Source organism: Hyperolius riggenbachi, chromosome 5 (assembly GCF_040937935.1).
Source record: "Hyperolius riggenbachi isolate aHypRig1 chromosome 5, aHypRig1.pri, whole genome shotgun sequence".
Lineage (NCBI taxonomy): Eukaryota > Metazoa > Chordata > Amphibia > Anura > Hyperoliidae > Hyperolius > Hyperolius riggenbachi.
This window is the reverse complement of record NC_090650.1, coordinates 346,725,079-346,749,219: the sequence shown is the minus strand read 5'-3', so window position 1 is coordinate 346,749,219 and position 24,141 is coordinate 346,725,079. Positions and strand designations below refer to the sequence as shown.

General features: G+C 45.0%; 1 protein-coding gene across 1 annotated transcript in view; it reads left to right on the top strand.

Moving 5' to 3' along the window:
* NSMAF (neutral sphingomyelinase activation associated factor) overlaps nt 1–24,141 on the top strand; it is a 112,997-nt gene that overhangs the window by 2,087 nt on the left and 86,769 nt on the right. The window contains exon 2 of the mRNA XM_068237426.1: nt 14,449–14,538. Coding sequence (XP_068093527.1) covers nt 14,449–14,538 — 90 coding nt within the window. The remainder of the gene's footprint in view (nt 1–14,448; nt 14,539–24,141) is intronic.

Genomic DNA, 24,141 nt, shown 5'->3' with positions numbered 1-24,141 from the left:
AAAAATAAAAATCAAATTCCACTTACCCGGGGCTTCCTCCAGCCCGTGGCAGGCAGGAGGTGCCCTCGCCGCCGCTCCGCAGGCTCCCGGTGGCCGACCCGACCTGGCCAGGCCGGCTGCCAGGTCGGGCTCTTCTGCGCTCCAAGGCCCGGAACTTCTGCGTCCCACGCCGGCGCGCTGACGTCATCGGACGTCCTCCGGGCTCTACTGCGCAGGCGCAGAAGTACTGCGCATGCGCAGTAGAGCCCGGAGGACGTCCGATGACGTCAGTGGGACGCAGAAGTTCCGGGCCTTGGAGCGCAGAAGAGCCCCACCTGGCAGCCGACCTGGCCAGGTCGGGTCGGCCACCGGAGACCACCGGGAGCCTGCGGAGCGGCGGCGAGGGCACCTCCTGCCTGCCACGGGCTGGAGGAAGCCCCGGGTAAGTGGAATTTGATTTTTATTTTTTACCCACCCTCCCTGAACCTTTCCTTTAAAGTGAACCTTAAGTGTCAAAAATAAATTGCGTTTTACTCACCTGGGGCTTAGCGAGACCCGGAGCATCAGAGCGACTCGTCGTGGGCACCGATCAGCTGCAGGGGGCTGAGGTAAGCCCCAGGTGAGTAAAACTCAATTTATTTTTGACACTTAAAGCCAATGGGTACCGCTAATAAAAAAAGAAAAAGTCAGATACTCACCTAAGGAGAACAAAAATTTGCTTTCCTAAAACAGAAAGAATTTGCGATAATTCAGGTTGGAGTGAGCTCGAGATGTCCCCCAGAGCACCCCTGCTGAATATATGCAAATTAACCATTGTACCCTTAGAAGCTAAACACACCTCCAGAACCGCTGGAATGCAATGATGTGTCAGTTTGTTAATTTGTACAGAGCCATAATAATCCAACATGCATACAGACTGTTTCAGATTGTTTGATCCTCATCAGTGCATGGCATGGATTAATTTGGCTCTATGGAGTAGGGCTTGTAAACCGAGAGGTACAGACTAACCAGCAAGCGGTTCTGGAGGTGTGTTTAGCTTCTAAGGGTACAATGGTTAATTTGCATATATTCAGCAGTGGTGCTCTGGGAGACATCTCGAGCTCACTCCAACCTGAATTATCGCAAATTCTTTCTGTTTTAGGAAAGCAAATTTTTGTTTTTCTTAACATCTTAGTAAGGGGGCTTTTAGGACCATTGTAGTCCCTTACACACTCCAATGAGTTCTGGGTCACCTAAGGAGAGGGAAGGCTCGGTCCTAATGAGCCTTCCCTCTCCTCTCCCGGTGCCCTCGGTGCTGCGCTGGCTCCACTGTTCGCGTCCGCCGCCGCAGGGACTTCGGAACCCCGAGTGCTCCCGAAGACGGGCCGCTCCATACTACGTACGCGCGAGCACGTCATAGAGGGCGCTCGCGCATGCGTAGTATGGAGCGACCGCGTCCTCGGGAGCCCGGGTGCTCCCGAAGGCTTCCGAAAGCTCCCTTCGGCATGCGGAAGTGGCAGTATTTGACCAAACTGGTCGAATACTGCCACGGGGGATCCTGCGCGGGACCGGGCACTGGGAGAAGAGAGGGAAGGCTCATTAGGACCGAGCCTTCCCTCTCCTTAGGTGAGTATCTGACTTTTTTTCTTTTTTAAACCGGTAAACATTCACTTTAAGGTTCACTTTAAGCTCTTTTCCACTAGGCGTGTTCCGAATCAAGATAGGATCGCACAGCCTTTTGAAGTGTTTAGGAATTTCAGCAGGGCTGTGGAGTTGGTACAAAAATCATCCGACTCCTCAGTTTATGAAACCACCAACTCCGACTCCAGCTACCCAAAATAGCTCCAACTCCTTAGTCTAATACTTACCAGGGCTATGGATTTCGTACAGAAATCATCCGACTTCCGACTCCGCAGTTTATGAAACTATTCGAGGTACCCAAAATTGCTCCGACTCCTCGACTCCAACTTTGACTACACAGCCCTGAATTGCAGGGGCACTGGGATTGTCACAGGGGTGCCCATTACCAATATTGAACTATCCCCAATAGTAGAATATCGCAGGGCTGTGGAGTCAGTCGGGGCAATTTTGGGTACCTGGAGTCTGTGGTTTCAATAAACTGAGGAGTTGGATGATTTTTGTACCTACGCCACAGCCCTGGAATGTCGAATAGAATATTTTAAAGTTGCAAGTTACCCAACTGGCTGTAAGGACTTGTTCACACAATGAGCGTTTGCAGAGTTTTTATTTTTTTTAAGAGCTGGCGATTTTTGAAATCGTCCTAAAAGCAATTGTGCAATAATTTCCTATGAGAGTGTTCACATGTGAGCATTTCAATTTTAGTAAAATCGCAAACGCGCCACGTACCATTTTTGAGCGATTTAGTTCATTGGAAGGTATAGGGAAATCGCAAAGCACTTTGTATAGACGAGGGAGAATGGCTACCGGCATCTGGATCCCAGGAAGGTTAGTTAAAATGCATGCTGCACTCTGCATAGAGCCCCCCCCCCCAAGCCTGACTCTGGGATACTGCCAGGGAGGTTAAAAGGAACCTGAGGAAAAGTATACGCAGGCTGCCATAGTTATTTCCTTTTTAAATAGTACCAGTTGTCTGGCAGTCCTCCTGATAGTCTTTAGCCATATACCCTAAACAAGCATGCAGCAGATCAGGCAGTCTGACTGAATCAGGTTTTACTGGATTAGATTAATCCTATGCTTGTTCCAAGGTTTTGGTTCAGACACTACTTATGCCAGAAGACCAATAGGACTGCCAGGCAGCTGGCATTGTTCACAATGAAATAATTATGGCAGCCTCCATATCCCTCTCACCTCGGGTTCCCCTTTAAGTGTAAAAGAGCCCTTAGCTAGACAGATGGTTGTTTGTTTGTTTTTTGTGGGTTTTTTTTGCCCCCACCCTCTCTATTCTTGAACATCCTCTTCCTTCTTTTGCTTGTTAAAGAGAACCCGAGGTGTGTTTAAAGAATGTTATCTGCATACAGAGGCTGGATCTGCCTATACAGCCCAGCCTCTGTTGCTATCCCAAACCCCACTAAGGTCCCCCTGCACTCTGCAATCCCTCATAAATCACAGCCATGCTGTGAGGCTGTGTTTACATTTGTAGTGTCAGTCTCAGCTGCTCCCCTGCCTGCTGCATAGCTCCAGTCCCTGCCCCCGTCACTTCCCTCCAATCAGCAATGAGGGAAGGGATGCAGGCGGGGACTGGAGTTCTGCAGGAGGCGGGGAGAGCAGCAGACTGACACTATAGAGATAAACACAGCCAGCTCTGACAAGCTGTTTGTCAGCAGAGTGGCTGTGATTTATGAGGGATTGCAGAGTGCAGGGGGACCTTAGGGGGGTTTGGGATAGCAACAGAGGCTGGGCTGTATAGGCAGATCCAGCCTCTGCATGCAGATAATATTCTTCAAACCCACCTCGGGTTCTCTTCAAAGAGGCACTGAAGCAACATGATATAATGAATTGGTTGTGTAGTACTGAAAATTACTAGAACATTAGAAGCAAAGAAAATATTATAATTTTTTTGTTTTGTTTTTATAACATTGCATCATTCTCTAATTTACAGTTAACGCACTACTCAGCATGCTAAATGATTTTACAGAGCAGCCCAGTGAACTATTGACCTGTCCTCTGGAGAGAAAAAGAAAAATACTGTGACTGACAGTTGAGATAACAAGCTTAAGAAGACAGAACTCTCTGCAAGTGTAGCTCAATGGCTTTTTTGCATAGATAACAAATGGAGTTTCTTAACTCTTCCTGTACTGGAAGCAATATCAGACTCGTCTTCTAATGTTTTATTTCTTAGCTGTACTACAATCCTCATTAAAATCCTTGTACACTCCAGCGACAGTCCAGGCTGAGGCTGTACACGTTATGGCTACTGACAGTTTCTCTTGCTGCAGAGAGCTGATGGATGGAGAGAACAATGCGTATTAATCTCAAACATTTAATCCATATAGAAGATAAATATACATAGGTCAGTCTTAGAACCAAGACAGCTGTCCTGATCACCGCCTGGCACCCACCTGTCTGCACCCCAGTGGACTTTGGACTTCAGGACTGACGTATGTAAATTTAACTACTTTATGGATTGAATTTTGAGAGGAAGCCCTGATTCAGTGCTGCTTTTCTCCATACGCCTCTTTTCCATGAACAGCTTGTTTGTCAAGCAGTTGCGTCACTGGCTGTTGGCCACAAGCGCCATTTAGAGGCATTTACATGCAGCTGAATGGCAGCATTTGGTAACAGTGGGGTTGTCGTGGTTGACACACACTGGTGGCAAAAATCAAGTCTCACGTCACATTTGAGCCCAGCAACCGCCATGCTGATTGGTCCTAGAGAAGAACCTATGACCTCTTCCATTAGGGAGTGGGTCTATGGATGGAAGCCGGACATCAGGACACCTAGTAAGTGTAAAGAAGTAAATTTAAAAAAAAGAATAAGGAAATCAGAAGCAGTGTACGGTTTGCTGTAAAGTGCTTCTAACCAGAGGGAATTGCAAACTGCCTAGAAGTTGCTGCACACAGTGTTTGGGCAATTAAGAAATGCTGTAGCGATTCCTAGTGGGTTCCAGCCCTTAGGGCCCGTTTCCACTATAGCGTTGCGGAATTGCCGGCGAATCACCGCAGGCAAATCGCATGCGGGTGCGATTCCGCATGCGTTTTTTGCCGCGATTTCGCATAGGTAAGGCTGTATGCGAATTTAACCATGTCACTGCCTGTGTAAATTAACATTCATACCTATGCGAAATCGCGGCAAAAACGCATGGGGAAAACGCATGCGATTTCCCCATTAAATACATTGCGTGCGATTCGCCTGCATTCCACACGCAGGCGAATTCTGAGGGCCCTACCCTGCAGATTTTTTCTGCACAGAAAAACGTGCGGGGAAATGCACAAGTGGAAACAGTCCCATCCACTTGTACTGACTGTGCGAATCCGCATGCGGGCAACGCATGCGGATTCGCGATAGTGGAAACGGGCCCTTACTGTTTCTGCTGGCTGAGCAGGCTATCATAGCTTCATCCTCCAGTCTTAATGGAAAGGTCTTTTTGGTAAGATTGTCATTAAGGCCTGGTGCACACCAGAGGAGTTTTTCTGAGCGTTTTGAGTTTTTAAATCTGCTGCTAATGTTATCCTATGTGTCTGTGCACACTGGAGCAATGAGGTTTTGTAAAAAAAACCCATAGTATTACATTGGGAAGAGCTTTTAGAGGTTTCAAAAGCTCTTCCCAATGTAATGCTATGGGGTTTTTTTTTTTTTACAAAACCTCATTGCTCCAGTGTGCACAGACACATAGGATAACATTAGCAGCAGATTTAAAAACTCAAAACGCTCAGAAAAACCCCTCTGGTGTATTCCAGGCCTAAATTGCTAGTATGCTGGTTTTCAAGTGCTTCTTAGATGATGGGTACATTTTTAGGTTTACCTTACAAATTCACTCCAGTAGTACGGATATGTTCTATCAGTTGTTCAGCAAAAGTTCCTGTCCTCTCTTTATCACAGAGAAAAAGGTAGGGACACCGAGAGCCCAATATAGTGTAGTAAGTACTGGATGAGGGGAGGAAGAATGTAAAAGTACAATATACTCACAAACCAGGGTTACCTCATAGGCAACCACTGTAACAGCAGGTAGGGAGAATAAACCTGTCTCCACTCAGGATTAAAGGACACTCGAAGCGAAAATAAACTAATGAAATAAATGATTGTATCTATCTTCCTTCTCCTAAAAATGACTTTTTAAGATATTCCACAGTATTGGCCCTTTTTTTTTTTTTATCTCTTTCCTGCTCTCAGAAGCCATTTTCTGCTAGGAAAGTGTTTTATAGTTGGAATTTCTTTTCAATGAGGGTCGCGCTGTAGACATTTCCTTTCTGAGTCAGGAATGAGTCAGCCACTTACATACCTGATATTTAACTCTTTCAGGCAGAGAAAGAAAAAAAGGAACACCATAGTTATTAGTGTGCTTGGCACTGTACATACCTATGTCTATCTCATCATGTCACACGTCACTTCAGGTATCCTTTAAGAAGTCTCTCTTTGTAGATAGGAAGTAAAGTAGAACTTTCCGTCCTGCCACCAAGGGTGGACTGGTATATGATGCAGGATAACAGAGGCGTCAATAGGATAAAATGATATAAAGTTTAAAACGTGGACGTGGTCAAGGTGTATTCTTGACCACTCCAAAGGACACAACCATAGACACGGATTAAACTTATAACACACAAATTTTAATTCATGCACTCCACAATATTGCAACACATTTCACGGGTGTGACCCCGCTTCCTCAAGCAGTTAAGACGGGAGTATACAGTAGGGCTGCACGATTTTAGTAAAAAATCGAAATTGTGATTTTTCTCTCAGAAATTGCAATTTCGAAATTCCCTCCCCTCCCCCCAAAACAAGCTTTTGCACTTTAGGGCAGCGGTTCGTGTTAAGAGGATCTGGTGATCGTCACTACTATCTGCAGCAGCTTTCATAGTGCCCGCACTGCCCGGCCCCGCAGTCTGTAGTACCTTGTGTCTGGCCTTGCTGTGCGCGGATTGGCCAGAAGCAGTGAATATGTATTAGTGTTAATGAGCGGGTATGGTTGTGTCCTCGAGTGGATCCGCCCCCCGCTCATTAACACTAATACATATTCACTGCTTCTGGCCAATCCGCGCACAGCGGGGCCGGACACAAGGTACAGACATCGGATCGAAAAACCGAGGATACTGACGATCAGCAGATCGTCTTGCCACGAACCGCGCTTTTGGTTTTAAACCGAAAAACCGTGCAACCCTAGTATACAGCAACTGTTCCAGATCTGCACTAAGCTCCTCTGTCTGAATTTAAAATTTTTGTGTTCTACGTTTTAATACGGGTCTACGGTTGTAAACTTTGGAATGGTCAAGAGTCCACCTCGACCACGTCCATGTTTTAAACTTTTTATATCATTTTATCCTATTGGCGCCTCTGTTATCCTGCATCTCTTTATCACAGGTGTGCTGTGATCTTTCTCTATTTACACCGCTGTAGTTGCATTGTGGTGATTGAATGTATGTATGCACTCTTAAAGTAGTTTAAAACCCTGAAATAATATTCAATAAAAACATGTTTTCCTACTTTTTATATGCCATACGGTTATCATATTTGCATTTGTGCATAAGTATTATTCATTTAGAAATTATAGGTTCACAAAAGTTGCATTTTATTAACTGGTTTCATTCATTATGTATTGAAGGCAGACATGCTTTGACTCTGTCTGTGTTGAGCTGTTTCTCCACAGTCAGAGAATGTGTCACATTCCTCACTTGATACATTTAAGTAAACACAAGATAACAAAATCTACAACTTCAGATGCGTCCACATTTCACTGCACTGAATTTTCAAGCTGTGTCACCCTTCGAATGCTGGTCTAGTAAAAAAAAAATGCTGGTTGCATATAATGTGCTGTAAATAATGTTTTAGAGCAAAGATTAAATGCTGGGTTATATTCCGCTTTAAGGACACATCTGAGCACAAGGAAAATAAAAAATCCACTTACCTGGGGCTTCCTCCAGCCCCTGACAGCCATCCTGTGCCCTCACCACAGCTTCGCTCACCGATGGTGGCCCAGGTGTCCCCTCCGGTGCAAGATCCCCACTGCGCATGCACAAGCGGCTCTTAGAGCCACACCAACATCATCCGGACTGTACTGCGCAGGCGCAGTAGTTTTGCACCTGCGCAGTATACAGGGAGTGCAGAATTATTAGGCAAGTTGTATTTTTGAGGAATAATTTTATTATTGAACAACCATGTTTTCAATGAACCCAAAAAACTCATTAATATCAAAGCTGAATATTTTTGAAAGTAGTTTTTAGTTTGTTTTTAGTTTTAGCTATTTTAGAGGGATATCTGTGTGTGCAGGTGACTATTACTGTGCATAATTATTAGGCAACTTAACAAAAACAAATATATACCCATTTAAATTATTTATTTTTACCAGTGAAACCAAAATAACATCTTAACATTCACAAATATACATTTCTGACATTCAAAAACAAAACAAAACAAACAAATCAGTGACCAATATAGCCACCTTTCTTTGCACTCAAAAGCCTGCCATCCATGGATTCTGTCAGTGTTTTGATCTGTTCACCATCAACATTGCGTGCAGCAGCAACCACAGCCTCCCAGACACTGTTCAGAGAGGTGTACTGGTTTCCCTCCTTGTAAATCTCACATTTTATGATGGACCACAGGTTCTCAATGGGGTTCAGATCAGGTGAACAAGGAGGCCATGTCATTAGTTTTTCTTCTTTTATACCCTTTCTTGCCAGCCACGCTGTGGAGTACTTGGACGCGTGTGATGGAGCATTGTCCTGCATGAAAATCATGTTTTTCTTGAAGGATGCAGACTTCTTCCTGTACCACTGCTTGAAGAAGGTGTCTTCCAGAAACTGGCAGTAGGACTGGGAGTTGAGCTTGACTCCATCCTCAACCCGAAAAGGCCCCATAAGCTCATCTTTGATGATACCAGCCCAAACCAGTACTCCACCTCCACCTTGCTGGCGTCTGAGTCGGACTGGAGCTCTCTGCCCTTTACCAATCCAGCCACAGGCCCATCCATCTGGCCCATCAAGACTCACTCTCATTTCATCAGTCCATAAAACCTTAGAAAAATCTTGAGATATTTCTTGGCCCAGTCTAGACGTTTCAGCTTGTGTGTCTTTTTCAGTGGTGGTCGTCTTTCAGCCTTTCTTACCTTGGCCATGTCTCTGAATATTGCACACCTTGTGCTTTTGGACACTCCAGTGATGTAGCAGCTCTGAAATATGGCCAAACTGGTGGCAAGTGGCATCTTGGCAGCTGCACGCTTGACTTTTCTCAGTTCATGGGCAGTTATTTTGCACCTTGGTTTTTCCACACGCTTCTTGCGACCCTGTTGACTATTTTGAATGAAACGCTTGATTGTTCGATGATCACGCTTCCGAAGCTTTGCAATTTTAAGAGTGCTGCATCCCTCTGCAAGATATCTCACTATTTTTGACTTTTCTGAGCCTGTCAAGTCCTTCTTTTGACTTATTAGGCAACTTCCTTTCCTTTGGCAAAATAATTATGCACACCTGATATAAGGTGTTGATGTCATTAGACCACACCCCTTCTCATTACAGAGATGTACATCACCTAATATGCTTAATTGGTAGGCTTTCAAGCCTATACAGCTTGGAGTAAGACAACATGCATAAAGAGGATGATGTGGGCAAAATACTAATTTGCCTAATAATTCTGCACTCCCTGTAGTCCAGATGACGTCAGCGCGACCAGTGAGCCGCATGAAGAAGCCGTCCTGAAAGCTGACATAGCAAGGTTGGCATCTCCATCGGAGTGGACCGTGAGCCACTGGAGCTGCGGCGAGGGCACAGGACGGATGCAGGGGAAGCCCCAGGTAAGTGGATTTATTTATGTTTAGGTTGCTCGGACCTTCCCTTTAAGCCTCGTACACACTTCCAACAGCTGTTACCTGGCAGGAATTGGGACACGGGGGGTCTGAGCGTGACGGAGAACAATTGCTGGGCTGTGTTCAGGCAAAAGGCAATGTATGGGGTCCGCCTGGATTCGCGCCAGAGGCAATCTATAGCAGCTGTGTGTGTGTGTGTGTAAATATAATAATAATAATAATAATAATATTATATTTTATTTTTTTATGTTGAGAGTCAGCAATGGCAGCTTCCATAATTTCTCAGTATAGCTCCACTTCAAAGCAAACCTGAACTGAAAATGTAAAAGTCAAAATAAATATACATGCGTCATATTTTCCTCCCGCAATCTACTCAATCTTTCTCCTCTCCTGCGTCCTGCATGTCCTCTGTGATTGATGTAATTCTCCATCCTCCATTTTAAAAATGGCAATGACCCCATAACAGCTTCTGGGTCAGCACATTTAAACTGTAATAATACCCACTTAAACCATAGGAAACATGGACATTACCTTGCACATCAGTTGTCATTTTAGTTATAACTGACATCAACTGATATATTTTAGTTCTGACAAAATCTTGTCAGAACTGTAAGGAATCCATTGTTTAGAAGAAAATGGTGAGCTTCTGAGAGGAACTGATGGCGAGGTAGGTTTTTAAAAAAAATTTGTAGGTACATCATGTGTTTGTTTTAAATAATTTTACTCAGTTCAGATTCACTTTTAAGTTCTGAAGGATTGTGCACAAATCACAATGACCACCAGAGCCAATGTACTTGGTGTTTTTTGTTGTTGTTTCAGTAACTGTGCACTTGGAATGATTACTGTATATTGCCCAGTTGGCAGGAGTCCTACATTATGTAAGCAGAGGGAAGAAAGTCTAGTGCCAATGATGCAGTGTGATCTGTTCATTAGGAAAAGAGCAGATGGACTCATAAAGAGATGCTCAATTACTGGGAAAACGTAAGGGCAGATTAGATCAGAAGCCAAGAATCAAATGCTTTTATGTGCTTATAAACAAAACTGCCTGGCAAACCGCTCTGATCTGCCGTTTTCAGAGCGGTTTGCGGTTTTCCTATACTTAAAGGGAAGGTTCAGGGACTAACAAAAAAAAAAAATCCATATCCACTTACCTGGGGCTTCCTCCAGCCCGTGGCAGGCAGGAGGTGCCCTCGGCGCCGCTCCGCAGGCTCCTGGTGGTCTCCAGTGGCCGGCGGCCAGGTCGGGCTTCTTCTGCGCTCCATTGTGCATTTCATGCCGGCGCGCTGACGTCATCGGACGTCCTCCAGGCTGTACTGAGCAGGCTCAGTAGTCCCTGAACCTTCCTTTTAACATTGAGGCAGAAACTCCTCCGCAATCCAAAAAATGCCTCACCCCGGGAGGATTTGTTTCTGCAAAACGCCTCCCGCTGTGGTGTGCACACCCCCATTGAAATGCATTACCCTAGCGTATCCGCAGCCGCAAGTGGCTGCAGAAACGCTCAAAAAGCCGCTCGGTGGGCCGCAGCCCTTAGTGGGCATATTTATTGGGTTACATTTTTTTAATATCTGCCTTTTCAAGAAGAGAAATAAAACAGTATCAGATCTGTTTTGTTTACAAAAATGCATGCATCAGTATCGTTTAAGTAAGAGGTAGTAAATTATGGTCTAAGTGTGCATCTTGCATCTTTTAGGAGGGAGTAAGTGATGATCATTATACCCACGCATCTGGCATCTTTTAGGAGGGAGTAGTAAAAAAAAAAGAAAAAAAATTACTGGTAACCTTCCATATTTAGTCTCAGTAATATTGCTCATATGTCCATTCAGCAATTCAATGTTGACTTTCTGTGAGCCAGTTTTAACAAGTAACCTGATCTGATCCCTAGCTATTGATTTGCCTGCCTTTCTGGTCGTTTGTTTTTGTGGAATGTTGTATGCATCATTGATTGGTGTTTGAAAATAAATACAGAGATGAATTTGCTGTTAAATTGAAGCAGCGTTTTCTAACTGCCAAAACAGCCACCATGGTAGAGTATTTTTACATATAATTGGCATGGTAACAAAACCCACATTTAAGTATAATTGTGGGTTTTTTTTATTTTTTAGTTTTTTTTCTCTAACATGGGGTGAATCTCGCTACTTGCCCAATGGAGTGCTGCTCCTCTGGCCCTCAGCACATGGATGCACCATTCTCTCCACTTGAGTGGCAGCATCTACAGAATTTTTGTAGTTTTTTGCAGAGCTGTATTGGCATCCACAGACTACATCTCCCGGCATGCATTGTGGTGCGAGACACAGCCGTGAACTACAAAATCTACCAGATGCTGCTGGTCAGGTGGAGAATACGGCGCAAGGAGGAGCAACACCCATAGGTAAGAAGTGAGGATGACCACCTACTCCTGCCCCCATGACACACACCATTACGAGCCTCCCTTATGGGGAGGGTCATTTGGGAAAAAAAAATCTGGTGCTCAGGTTGCTGAAAGCACCCGTTCTTCGTTGGCGCGTGAGCTTCTTCATTGGCGCATGAGCTGAGTGATCCACCGCTAAGGGCCTGAGCCCACTGACGCAGTTGTGTCCGCTTTTTAGTTACACCTCAATGTTAGAGATGCTGATAAGCGGACAGAAGCAGACACAACAGCGCTAGTGGGCTCAGGCCCTTAGAGTCTTAGTGGTGGATCACTTGGCTCGCCGTCGATGAAGAATGCAGCTAGCTGCGAGAATTAGTGTGAATTGCAGGACGGGTTGCTGAAAGGTGACACTGTGGGATCAAGCACTATACAGAGATGCTGCATGGGTATTACTGAGTGTCATGTACAGTGCCTTCTGGAGAATGAGTGAAGTGTGAGCAGCACAATACACTTGCCCATTGATGTTGCTTGCAGATCTGACATGTCGGATCTCCACAACGGCCTCTAGGATGCGTGAAATAAAACCAGTGGTTTTGGGTGCATTCCTGTCTCCAGTGGCATAGCTTAGGAGCTCTCAACACTGTGCGAGACCCAGTGCACACCAAAACCGCTAGCAGATCGTCAAAACGCTAGCGGTTTTGGGAGCAGAGAGCAGATATATGGCCGGGTGCAAACCAAGCGGGATTTGTATGCGATCCACCAGCCGCATCAGCCAGTGAAAACGCTTGACTATTGTATTTCAATGTGTGGTGCACACCGGCGGTTTGAGGTTTTTTAGCAAACCGCAAACGCGCAGCAGGAGGCGCGTTTGCGGCTTGGCAAAAACCTCAAACCGCCGGTGTGCACCATCCCATTGCAATACATTAGCCAAGCATTTTTCCAGGCGGATGCGGCCGTCGGATCGCTCCAAAAACCGCTCGGTGTGCACTAGGCCTGAGTTTTACATCGAGCCCCATCAAGTGTTCTATACATACAAGAACTGATATGGAGCAGCAAAACATGCCAAGGACAGCTGCAGTGTAGGAGAGGTGTAGGCTGGGGAGGAGAACAGTCTATTAAAGGTTACAACTAATTAGAGCACACATAGAGGTGATCATTACCAGCTTAGCACCAATAAAGAGCTATTAAAGTGATTGAAGGAGCGCCTTTAGTGGACCCCTCTGGTCCAAGGGCCCTGGTGCGGTTGCTACCTCTGCATCCCTTATTGCTACACCACATCCTGACTACATAAAGGCAAAAAGTAATGCTCTGCCCACTGCTCTGACGTGATAGTCTTTATAGTCAGACACATGGAAGCGATTACCTGCAATTACCTACTCGGTTTTTAAAAAATAGAAGTATTCTTTGTGGTTCTCCAAGAAAACAGCTTGTTAATCAAGTCCAGTGATTTACATTCCTCTGTGCACTAGAGAAATACAGATATCTGAATAATATGTTGAAAGTAAATGTAGCCAGTCACAGTCAGAAGAATTTCTTTACAAACCTCTATAGTGCTCCATAGTGCTTGGCGTGCATGTGGATGTCCACTACTTTAGCAGATAGATGGCGTAAGACTAGGGCTGGTTAGTGACATGCAAATAATTTGATGTAAGATTTTGCAAACTTTGTACGATTCCTGAAAATGAACCAATTAGATCTCACCTTCGCTGGATTTGTTTGGATCATTTTAAAGCTGTATACATTTGCATACATAATGTACACAATCCGTCATCAACTTGGAATTCTTTGCATCTCCTTGACCATACATACCTAAACAGTACATGGCCTTTCCATGTGGTAGGTGCTCAAATGCATCATCATTGGGGTTGTAGCTTTAAGCTTCATCTACACGCAGCGATCCGGCGGCTCGATTAGCCGCCGGATCGCCTCTTCCGCATCCCCGCTTGCGTCGGATTCGATCCGCCCTCGTCCCCGCCCGGCGCCGCTTATCTTCCGCTTGATTCCCTGCCATTGTCCCCTCGTGGGGAACGAGCAGGGAATTGTCGGATCTTATCAATCGAGCCACATCAGCGGCTCGATAAGTAACATCGCTTTGTGTAGATGAGGCCACACACTGTATGATAATATGGTAGGACATCATGCTGGGTACACATAATGCAATTTCCTGTCCGACAGACGGGAAGGGACAGTTATTTCCAACATGTCCATTCTGCTCCCCATTAACAACTGGATCGATGAGGAGCAATTTGGATGCAGATAATGACAGCTGATTTCTGTAATGAAGGGGAAAGTGAAGCATTCTGTGAGTTCCCAACTTCTTTCTTTACTAGCACACATCCAAAGTCAACTGTAGCAGGGAAAGAAGGGGGGCAGTGCTGTGAGCTGCAGGATACCTGCAGATATTCTGGTGTCTCAACGTGTACTTCTCCCCAGACTGCCCTGGTCTGAGGGGGGATTCTGGGCACCCCCCCCTCAAACTTCCCTATGGTTAAAATGTGGAAAATGTAATTAATACATCGCCAGTAATAGCGTTTACTAGCACTATGGATCAATACAAATTACCAGAATCCTATCCTAAAACCATTTCTCTTAAATCGAAGCACAATCACAAATGTGAACATACAAAATTGTAAAAATGATAGAAACAAAACACTTGATGGTCATTGTATTCCATAAATGCATTAATTAATTTTTTTGCCTTGTACAGGTTTTCATTGTTGCTTTTGGACCTTGAGGAATATTTCTTTGAGCAGCACATAGCCTATCAGATTTCTACAGCAAGCAAATTATCCGAGAGGTATGAAAAAGCTACATGAAATAATTTTCTGATGGGACTTGGTGGTGGATTATTGTATTGTGTGAAAATAGTGCTTATGACTTAAGCTGTATGTAGTTGGAACTCCGTAACCAAACCAAGGACATTAGTCTGCTTCAACAATTTACAGCAGAGTTGCTGGCTTAATGACCCCATGATCCTGCAAACAAAATGGGGTAGAAGAGGTTGGTGGTTTTAGTTATCGTTAAGAATAAAGGTGTTTATTAAAATACAGTTCATTTGTTGTTGATGTCAGATTAATCAAATTGTATATGCAAATGTCTGCAGCTTGAAATACACGACGACGTAGGAACCAGGTTCGCAAAGGTCGCAGCTACGACTGTACCCACAATCCTGGGGGGCCCGTGCATGGACCCATACTCCAGGAATGCACAAATTGGGGGTTGCTGGGTTGCCACGGCAACCTGAGGCAAAGCCGTGGGTAGAGCGGAGAAATGTCTCTTGTGCGCCACCCCTCTGTATACTGCCAGTTTGGCCTAAGGGGGCATGGGGAATTGCAGCTCCCAGCATGTGAGCTGTCTTGCAAAAGTTGCCAGGCTGGAATGAAGCCATGCAGGAAAGTGGCCAGCCAGCACATGATGCCCACCTTGCCCAAGTTGAGGTAGACGTACTATGCAGCCAGCTGGGCCCCCAGCTCCTTGTCACCTGCACATCACAGTAGCATGTTAGGAGGAGGAGAGGCACAGCGTCTGCTGCCTGCTCACTGGGCGCACAAGGCGGACAGTAGTGAAGTGCTGCTGTACATCTGGCAAATAGTGTACTGTTCTTACACTCCTGATTGTCAGCTCATCAGCCAATCGGCAGTCCAACCTGCGCACGGTGAGACTAAAGAGTGGGCTCTATGAGGAGAGTGGGTCAGTGAGTGGAAAGCAGAGCCGGGACAAGGTCCTCCAGCACCCAAGGCTGAGACACCAAAGTGCGCCCCTCCATCCCTCCCACCCCAGCCGTCACACACTGATTGCTATTAGACTAAGAGGCGCCACAGGGCCCACAACCTCCCCAACACCTTAATATCTAGTTATATGGCTTGCAGTCACTGCCATGTATCCCCTTTTCTTATTTCTTTCTGCTTCAAACACAATTAGGAATGACAGCTGAATGAATTCTGCGCCCCCTCCTACACTGCGCCCTGAGGCTGGAGCCTCTCCAGCCTATGCCTCGGCCCGGCCCTGGTGGAAAGAGTGGGAGTAGAGCGGATGGGGAGGCTGTGTTCAGGGAACAGGGCTGCAGAACTGTGTGTGTGTGTGTGTGTGTGTGTGTGTGTGTGTGTGTGTAAAGTGCAGATCATAGCAAATACTTAGGTCTTATTTACACGAGTTTGCAAGCGTCCTGTAAGCATTTAAATTGGCTACACCCGTTTATACTTTTTAAAATAGGACAGGTCCACAGTGAACTCAGTAGTTTTAGTACAAAAAGAATGGTAAAACCCACTCACACTTACAGTTTAGGGTACTACTACCCAGAGTTTGAGGTGTCCCTTTTTAGATGTGATTTCAACCATGTACATAGAAAAAAATGCATCCGAGGGGGTCAGGTAATGCTGATAGTAAAGAATCGGTAACGATGGGGGGAGGGGGGCAGGTCTAAATTCCACATCGGGGCCCAGATGTTTGTAGCTACTCCACTGAAAATACAGTCCGATAGTGAAAGCATCAGCCTTTCTACTGCTGCCAAAGGTTTTTTTTTTTTTTTTTTTTTTTCTCTTTTTTTTTTTTTTTTTTTCTCCCCCCTTTGCCTTTTTCGCATGATGGAACTAAGCAAACCAGTCATCATGGAAAGTAACACACTCCGCCCTCATTCGCTTTACTGTAAACTTGCTTTTCTGGTGTACATATCTCTGCCTTTTTTTTACAGAATCTGGCATTTTAGACTACAGTAGGTGTTATTTCTGAAGCTGATGAAAAAAATCACCATTTAATCATGATGTGTTCAATAAGGAAAGGTGACGCTCATGTGATGATATGAATTGGCTTTATGTGACCGCATTCAAGGCTGGTGCTTCCATAGGAGGGCATCAGAGCTGACTGACAGCCCACTTAGTTACTCATGACCCCCTGAAGACAATGGACAGCTAGTTTAGGCACAGCACTACATTGATAATTTGGGTGCCCCCATATGCCGTAATGCGAATTATGGCTATAGTGGAGCTCTGTGACTAATTTGGGTACATGCAATAGGTGGAGCTCAAACTGGCAAAAAATGAAAAAAAAAAAAAAAAGTTAATTTGGCCGCCGGCAATATTACTTGTCCTGCCGAGTTGCTACAACTCAGTGTAGGAATAGTATTTAGTGCTGTCTTTCGTCTTCATGCTGCTTGCAAATTTGTTTGCGCCATTTTTGAATGTACGAACTAAAGAGTGCTCTGAGTGGAGCAAACTCACCTGTCCGGCCAGAACACTCCCTCCTGTGTCCTTCCGTCTCCATCCTAGCTGGTGCATGTTCTCTGTACCCAGGCAACAAGTATGTAGTCGCGTAACAGGCCATCAGGTTACGCAGAAGAGGCACTGGCAGGGACGGAGAAGGAAGGACACAAACTAAAGGAGGTAATGCAGCAGCCAGAGTCCTATTAGGGGCTGCTTTGGCACCTAATCCTGTATTCCATTTGGGTCTGGAAAGGAGGGGGGGGGGGATTGCTCAGCAGGGGGCTAGGGCTATTTTAGCTAGAACCAGCCCTCACACTTTGCCCTCCCATTGGATGGTGGTGGACTGGGCGGATATATACAGGGAGTGCAGAATTATTAGGCAAATGAGTATTTTGACCACATCATCCTCTTTATGCATGTTGTCTTACTCCAAGCTGTATAGGCTCGAAAGCCTACTACCAATTAAGCATATTAGGTGATGTGCATCTCTGTAATGAGGAGTGTGGTCTAATGACATCAACACCCTATATCAGGTGTGCATAATTATTAGGCAACTTCCTTTCCTTTTGCAAAATGGGTCAAAAGAAGGACTTGACAGGCTCAGAAAAGTCAATAATAATGAGATATCTTGCAGAGGGATGCAGCAATCTTAAAATTGCAAAGCTTCTGAAGTGTGATCATCGAACAATCAAGTGTTTTATTCAAAATAGTCAACAGGGTCGCAAGAAGTGTGCGGAAAAACCAAGGCGCAAAATAACTTCCCATGAACTGAGAAAAGTCAAGCGTGCAGCTGCCAAGATGCCACTTGCCATCAGTTTGGCCATATTTCAGAGCTGCAACATCACTGGAGTGCCCAAAAGCACAAGGTGTGCAATACTCAGAGACATGGCCAAGGTAAGAAAGGCTGAAAGACGACCACCACTGAACAAGACACACAAGCTGAAACGTCAAGACTGGGCCAAGAAATATCTCAAGACTGATTTTTCTAAGGTTTTATGGACTGATGAAATGAGAGTGAGTCTTGATGGGCCAGATGGATGGGCCTGTGGATCGATTGGTAAAGGGCAGAGAGCTCCAGTCCAACTCAGACGCCAGCAAGGTGGAGGTGGAGTACTGGTTTGGGCTGGTATCATCAAAGATGAGCTTGCGGTACCTTTTCAGGTTAAGGATGGAGTCAAGCTCAACTCCCAGTCCTACTGCCAGTTTCTGGAAGACACCTTCTTCAAGCACTGGTATAGGAAGAAGTCTGCATCCTTCAAGAAAAACATGATTTTCATGCAGGACAATGCTCCATCACACGCGTCCAAGTACTCCACAGCGTGGCTGGCAAGAAAGGGTATAAAAGAAGAAAAACTAATGACATGGCCTCCTTGTTCACCTGATCTGAACCCCATTGAGAACCTGTGGTCCATCATAAAATGTGAGATTTACAAGGAGGGAAAACAGTACACCTCTCTGAACAGTGTCTGGGAGGCTGTGGTTGCTGCTGCACGCAATGTTGATGGTGAACAGATCAAAACACTGACAGAATCCATGGATGGCAGGCTTTTGAGTGTCCTTGCAAAGAAAGGTGGCTATATTGGTCACTGATTTGTTTTTGTTTTGTTTTTGAATGTCAGAAATGTTTTTGAATGTCAGAAATGTATATTTGTGAATGTTGAGATGTTATATTGGTTTCACTGGTAAACATAAATAATTGAAATGGGTATATATTTGTTTTTTGTTAAGTTGCCTAATAATTATGCACAGGAATAGTCACCTGCACACACAGATATCCCCCTAAAATAGCTAAAACTAAAAACAAACTAAAAACTACTTTCAAAAATAGTCAGCTTTGACATTGATGAGTTTTTTGAGTTCATTGAGAACATGGTGGTTGTTCAATAAAAAAAAATATTCCTCAAAAATACAGCTTGCCTAATAATTCTGCACTCCCTGTATTTTTAATGGGGGGTGCATCATTGTAGGAGGGGGAAGCAGAATGATGGCTCATGATAGTGCTGCTCCTCTACATTCTCTAGGCATTGTTCTGATAAAGATGCTTTGCCCAGGCTGCAATAGAAAGAGTAGGGAGAGCGCAGATCTGGTTATGCAGTCTGTGATTAGTGCTCGGGCTGATTAAATCACAGGACTAGCTTAGCAGAATTTTTAAATTGATTTAAATGTTTTTTTATAAGTAATTTCACATTTATTCTATCTGAGCTGTATGTTTAGCTGTCTGCCTGTGGGTAAATTACATCAGGAAATGAGGTAACTGTGTACATTGCTTACATTTATCCATATTTAGAATTAGAGGAAGTAATAGGCATGTCAATGTAGTTGTAGATTGGTTTGTGTGTTGCCAGTCAGTGTTATCAAAAGTAATAATAAATCAGATAAGTGTGTTTAAAAAAAAAAAAAAAAAAAAAAAAATTACAGTACACACAATGACATTTTAAAATCTGCATTCGGGCTTTTAAATTACAGCGGGTCCTTGACTTATGAACGCCTGCTGATAAATGGCATGACAAGGGAAACGAGTCAATTTTTTTTTTTTTTTTTTTAAAGACCTTGTGGTTTTGAGCAAATGGCTTTTTAGCTCTCAGTAATATGACATTTTGCTGCGGTACACTACATTAAATGGCAAGTTCCAAATTGTGCATACTCATTTTATACATTTTAAAGCCAAAGGTGGGCAAAGGGGAACAGGGTAACATAGGTGACATAGTGGGGAGCAGAGGTGGTACAGAGGGACACACTGGAGGCAGAGGTGGCAAGGCGGGGGGGGGGGGGGGGGTTACAGAGGGGTTACAGGGGACAGAGATGGCGCAGTGTTTAGACTAATGGACAGATTCAGGTTAAGAATGATTCTTCAGACCCTATCTCATTCATTAACTGGGGACTACCTGTATATTGAAACAGACAGTGATGGACTATGAACTCTAAGGTTGTTGTGAACACATTGTTCATGTCAGATCATAACTATGTGACTAATTCTGTAACGTTGTGCATTGAAGCTTATCTACATTTTCTGTTTCTTTATCAGTTTATGTATAGAAGATATAGTGCGCTTATTTAACTGGTTCTGGACTGACACAGTTGAAATGTATGTCCTGCATGTAGCTGTACGGATCTGACACTACGTAGCTTTCAATACTTGTCGCCGTGCAGTTCCGCTGATCGCGCCGCTGTCTCCCTGCTGCAGATCACTCGCTCTGCCGTCTATATGATGGCAGAGCTGTTTGGGCAGGAGCCAATTTCATTGGCTCCTGACCGTGTCATCACTGTAAGCCAATCCCCTTGGCGTGGGAACGATTCGTGCGCATGGGGCTGGAGGAAGCCCCAGGAATGTATAAAACTGTTACAATCCTTAAGCTTTGGTACACTTTAAAGCTCAGTAATGTTGCATCAGTTGCACTCTAGTGATTTGGGCAGTGGAAGTGCAAAACACATTTGGTATGGATTCATGCTTTCTTATGGACTTTTTCCGTATGAAACCGTTGTGGTTCTGCTTGCTGTATAAAATGCAGCCAAACACCGACAACAGATATGTAGCATGCATTCACACCTGAACCATTCGTCATACATATATGTTTGATGCTGTATGCAATCATTAGTACAGTACATACATGCAGTCTGAACCTTACTTGGCTGAAAAATATGAGGGAACCTGCCACTTTTGTATTACTCAGTCCATTGTTTGTGTAATCAGATTATAGAACAGAAGAATGTAAAGGTGCGTGCACACATGTCGTCCATCAGGGATCAGGACCCGATCTTCCTGGGCAACGTCGCTGGCCGGCTTGTACAGACTTGTGTCAGCTATGTCTATGTAGCTGATGGCACATTTTGTTGCGGGGGGGGAGGCCAACGGAACAGCACACGGTGGGTGGGAGAGCAGCGCAGACCATGCAATTAGCCATCGCGGGTGTGAGTGGACCTGCCAGGCGGATCGCTCGCAGGTTGGGGGTCGGCGTTCATTGTACACATGCCTGTCTGCTTTCGATAGTGCTTTCTGACGTGCAGCGTTTTTATCTCCGCATGGGGACACGGAAGCCCTTATCCACTAGCAATCGCTAGTGCTTGTGCTAAATACTAGCGATTGCGTTTCAGCAAGTCCCTAATTTTTCCACAATTGCGATTTTGGTATGCATGGCATAGCAAAATCGCTGTAAAAACCGCTCCGATGCGTGATCGCGCTTTGGTGAAAAACGAATCGCAGTAGTGGAAAATACCTACTGCGATTCCTGTTATTTAGCAAACCCTAGCGATTTGCGATGCAGCATCATAAACGCTCACAGTGGAAAAGGGCCCTATATGCAGCATTTGCACAAATGATGGTAAGGGCCCTTTTCCACTTTGAAATGCGATAAACGATTGCGAACACAAATGCGTTTTTGGTGGCATTTCCTGTTTCTGATCATCAAAAAAAAATAAATTCTCCTCCCCCATCAACCAGGCAATTATTTTATCTTAAAGGCACTCCGAGCACCTCTCATGGGTATGCCTTTAACCACTTGCCGACCGCGCACTCATACCGCGCGTCGGCAAAGTGGCAGCTGCAGGACCAGCGACGCAGTATTGCGTCGCCAGCTGCAGGCTGATTAATCAGGAAGCAGCCGCTCGGGCGAGCGGCTGCTTCCTGTCAATTCACGGCGGCGGGCTCCGTGAATAGCCTGCGGGCCGCCGATGGCGGCTCGCAGGCTAAATGTAAACACAAGCGGAAATAATCTGCTTTGTTTACATTTGTACGGCGCTGCTGCGCAGCAGCGCCGTAAGGCAGATCGGCGATCCCCGGCCAATCAGCGGCCGGGGATCGCCGCCATGTGACAGGGGACGTCCCGTCACTGGCTGCACAGGACGGATAGCGTCCTGTGCAGCCCTGATCTCCGGGGGGGGAGCAGGTAGGAGAGGGAGGGGGGAATTTCGCCGCGGAGGGGGGCTTTGAGCTGCCCCCCCCCCGCCAGCCACATGCAGGCATGAGAGATCGGACCCCCCCAGCACATCATCCCCCTAGTGGGGAAAAAAGGGGGGTGATCTGATCTCTCTGCCTGCTACATGATCTGTGCTGGGGGCTGCAGAGCCCACCCAGCACAGATCACTCAGCACAGCGCTGGTCCTTAAGGGGGGGTAAAGGGTGGGTCCTCAAGTGGTTAAAGAGACTCCGACCATTACTGCAAAGTACTGAAAGTGATCCTTAAGTCTATTTAAAAAAAAATTAGATTTACTCACCTGGGGCTTCCCTCAGCCCCCTGCAGCTGATCGGTGCCCTCGCAGCCCCGCTCCGATGCTCCAGGACACGCCGGCGAACACTTCCGGTTTGGCCGTCACCGGCCGACAGGCATGGGAGGCCGCAATAGCAGCATAGGGGGTGATATTGTGGCTGGGAACACGAAGAATCACTCGCGTTCCCATGCCTGTCGGCCGGTGACGGCCAAACCGGAAGTGTTCGCTGGCGTGTCCTGGAGCATCGGAGCGGGGCTGCGAGGGCACCGATCAGCTGCAGGGGGCTGAGGGAAGCCCCAGGTGAGTAAATCTCATATATTTTTTTTTTTTTTTTTTTTATAGACTTAAAGGAATACTATCGATGTATGCATTTATTTTTAAATGCTGTATGTTGTAGCACACATTAGGGCAAGTACTAGGAGCAATTTTATTCCTCACACAGCTGTTCCTCTCAGCTGTAAAATCCTCCTTCAGTTTTGGCGTCAGTGTTGGATACAAAATGTATCTAATACTGAGGGCTCCCAGAGGGCTAGACCATGTCTCTGCAAAGGGGAGATGCTATCAACTCCTCAGTTTATAGTTTAATTATCACCTTGGTGAAAGAATCTTGTTTATATGGTGGTAAGGGGTTAAAGAGAACCAGAGATGAAGCAACCTCATGTATTTTACCTTATAAATCAGTGGGAACATGACAGTAAACACCTAATCTGCTCTTTGTTACATTGTTCTCTGTTTAATTTGCCTGTTATCACCTCTAAGATAAGAATCCCGACTAAGCAGTCGGTCTGGCTTTGCTACAGAATAATTATAGCTGAGACTGTGTTCTTTGCTGTCTTCAAGTCCAAGCCTGCCCCCTGCTGGCTTTGCTCAGGAATCATTATAGCTGAGTCATTATAGCAAAGCCAGACTCAATGCTCAGTCCGGGATTCTTATCTCAGCTAGATAACAGACACTTTTAGCAGTGAGGATGGAACAGAGAGCATGGTAAATGTTTTCTCTAATGTTCCCACTGATTTCTATGGTAAAATACACAAGGGTGCTTCGTCTCTGGTTCACTTTAAAGATTCTAGCAATGTGTGTTTATTGTCTTTGCTTCTCTTGACTGATAAAGATACTAATAATGCTAATTGTAAACAGTGATCTGCCCCTCTCAGCAGCTTGTAAAGTGGATGCAGCCTGGAGTGTATCACCTCAAGCAGACAGCCAGGCAAGCAGTCTGAGTGTAAACACAATAGCGAGTTATATTCCAGCAATATTACAGCTCATTTAGTTACCTGTTACCACCTCAGATCAGCCTATTCCTCCTCATGTCTGCTGCATGCTGTGAGTGACACAGTGACATATATTTGTGAGCTGTGTGACAGAGTAACCAAGCAGCTCAGGGTGACCCAAACTACTATGAGCTGTGTGAGAAATGAATTTTTAAGCAGGGGTAGTGAGAGAGAGAACTGGGTGAATAAATAAAGTGCCCCTAGCACTAGTGGTAATGTGTACACTAATATAGAGTATTAAAAAAAAAAAGTCGTTTCAATCGATAGTACTCCTTTAAGGATCACTTTAACCACTTCAGCACCACAGGGTTTTTTGCTTAAAAACCAGAGCAATTTTCACATTTCAGCGCTCCTCCCATTCATTCACCAATAACTTTATTGCTACTCATCAGATGTAAATGATCTATATCTTGTTTTTTTTGCCACAAATTATGCTTTGTGAGGGTGATATTTGCTTTTAGTAATTGTTATTATCTGTGCATTTTAAAGGGAAAAATGAGAAAAAAAAAGAAATACACGATTTCTCCATTTCTATCCACTATAGTTTTCAAATAAACAATGTTACCATAGGTAAAACCCACACATTGTATTTGCTAATTTGTCCTGGTTATCTCAACATTTAAATAATGTTCCTAGTACAATGTATGGCGATAATATATTAGTTTCTGGTTTGTGTTTTTTGTTTTCTCATTGTACTCTACCAGTAATTAAAAGCCCTTATCTTCA